Here is a 2,764-nt window from a genome sequence, read left to right on the forward strand (position 1 = left end):
TGTGGTGTTCGATTGATTGCATCAGCTACTTTGTTCAATGTACCCTTGATGTAAGTTATGTCAAAATCATATTCACTTAGGAGTTTTTACTACCTTCTTTGCCTAGCATTCAGATCACTTTGAGTAAATATATGTTGCAAACCTTTGTGATTTGTTTTCAATTCAAATTTCTTTCCCACCAGATAATGTCGCCAAAGTCGCAAGGCATGAACTATTGTTGCTAGTTCCATATCATGGGTTGCATAGTTTTCCTCATGCGGCCTTAACTCCCTAGAGGTATATGCAATCACCCTACCATCTTGTGATAATACTGCACCCAATCAATATTTTGATGCATTACTACATACTATAAATGGTTTATCCATATCTGGAACCTTAAGTATCAGAGTTGTAGTCAAACATTATTTGAGCTTGGAAAAATTTTGCTCGAACACATTTGTCCAATTAAAACGTACTCCCTTCCTAAGAAATGAAGTGATTGGGCTAGCTATTTTTGAAAACCCTTCCACAAATCTCTGATAGTATCCTACCATACCCACGAAGCTACGCACTACATGCACATTAGAGGGTGTTGGCCATTTTGAAATTGCATCGATCTTTGCTGGGTTTACAGCAATTCCTTCACTGGAGATAATGTGTCCAAGATAATGGATTTTTTATTGGGAAAAAGAAATTTTGGACATTTTTGCATAAAGTTTATTTTCTTTTAAGCATTGCAACACCAATCTCGGGAGTTGCTCATGCTCTTCTGGGGACTTTGAATAGATTAGGATGTCATGGAGGAACACTTGTACAATTTTCTCCAAGTACCTCTGAAAATCACCATTCATCGGACTCATAAACACTCTTGGGGCATTAGATAACCCCAAAAGGGACAACCACGAACTCATAATGACCAAAATGAGTTCGAAAAGTAGTTTTGGAAATATCTTCTTCTTTAACTCTGAGCTGATGATATCCAAATCAAACATCAATCTTAGAGAATATGGTGGCTCCCTTCTTTTGATCAAATAGATCATCAATGCGAGGCAAAGGATATTGATTTCAAATAGTTACTCAATTCAATTGCATGTAGTCAACACAGAGCCAAAGAGATCTGTCCTTCTTCTTTACAAATATCACAGGAGCTCCCTAAGGTGAAACACTAGGTTTAATCATACCCTGGTCCAATAACTCTTGAAGTTGCACATGCAACTCACGAAGTTCAACAATAGACATTCGGTAGGGAGCTTTGGATATAGGTTCAGTACTAGGCTTTAGCTCTATGGAGAAATCAATCTCTCGCTTTGGAGGTAAACCAGGCAACTCCTCTGGAAAGACATCGGATAATTCTAAAAGGAAAGGATATTGTTCAAATGATGAAAAACCTCCCTCATTTAAAGTCATTACAGCATACATTTGACATCTTTTCCTGAGACTTCTCTTCATCTGAAAGAATGAGATAAGTCTTAAATAAGTAGGCATCCTTTCCCCATGGAGAACCATAGATTGGCCCTCATCACTCAAAAAATGAAGGGTTTTGCTTCGACAATTAAGCACAACCCAGTGGGCTTCAAGCCAGTCCATCCCAATTATCACATCATAGTGACCAAGTGGCATCACATAAAGATTCACATATGTGACACACACCCCTAAGTCTAAACGGCACTCTTGCACTAAGCATTCATCCTTTTGAGATCGCCCTGAGGCCATCTCAACCTGATAAAAATCATTTTTCTCTATTGCCACCAATTTACATTTCAATAAAGCATTAGGAGAAATAAAACTTTCAGTTGCACCAGGATCAATCAAAATAGTAACAACCATACCATTTAGCTTACCAGATGCTTCAAACACTATAGACTAATGCTCAACCTGGAGATTTTTCACAACTGTATGAATCCTGTGGGCTTTGCCCATATCTCTAGCAGTCGCTTGTCCCTGCTCCAATTATGCTTCAGTCTTCTTTTCAAGGAAATCTCTCTCATAATGAGGTCCTCCACAAGTCCAACATCCATTAGTGGGAGCAGTTTTCATAAATTTTACCCTTTTATTAGTTGATTCTTGAGTGCGAGCATTACTTTACTAAAGATGTTGCCTTGGGTAATTTCTTTGGTTCTTAAAAGTATGATTCTTTTGAAATCCATGATGATGTGAACCACCTGACTTATGTCTTACATCTTGGCCTCCCCTTCGAGGAATGATAGATTTGTGGTTTTATCCCCACCTTTGTTCCCCAAAAATTCTTCCTTGGCTATAATTGCTTGTTGCACTGCCTCATGCAACGTAGTAGGCCTCAAAATGCGCACATTTTCCTTTATAATAGGATTCAAGCCATACAAAAAATGTTTACCTTGAGGGCTTCAGTATTTAGATGGGTAGCATATCTAAGCAACTCCATGAATCGTGCTTCATATTCAAGGATTGTCTTAGTTCCTTTCTTAATATCATGGAACTCATTCAACTTCCTCTCCAAGTATTCAACAGAAAGGTACTTTGCTCGAAATTCCTCTTCAAATCGTTCCCATGTCAAGGTAGACATGGAGTATCCCAATTGGGATTCTAAGTTCCTCCACCATAATAGTGCACTCTCCTTAAGTTGGTATATAGCCAACTTTTCCTTTTGGTTGCTAGAATAGTTCCGCAACTCAAAACATAGGCGCATGTTTTCCAACCAAGATTCTGCTACCTCCACTTTTGTGGTACCCTTAAAGATAGGAAACTTAACTTTTTCCAACTCTCTATGTACATATCCATCAAATGGTATTTCTTGCCTCTCTACTTG

The 2,764-nt window shown here is 38.4% G+C and overlaps 1 protein-coding gene across 1 annotated transcript; it reads right to left on the minus strand.

Annotated features, from left to right (window-relative positions):
• Positions 1-1,131: 1,131 nt before the first annotated feature.
• LOC149253623 (uncharacterized) lies at positions 1,132-1,806 on the minus strand. Its single transcript, XM_089454549.1, has one exon. It carries the CDS (start codon positions 1,804-1,806, stop codon positions 1,132-1,134), a length of 675 nt encoding a protein of 224 aa, XP_089310675.1.
• Between the last annotated feature and the right edge of the window lie 958 nt (positions 1,807-2,764).

Source organism: Pinus tabuliformis, chromosome 7 (genome assembly GCF_031772625.1).
Source record: "Pinus tabuliformis cultivar Carrire ecotype Pingquan chromosome 7, CPIR1, whole genome shotgun sequence".
NCBI lineage: Eukaryota > Viridiplantae > Streptophyta > Pinopsida > Pinales > Pinaceae > Pinus > Pinus tabuliformis.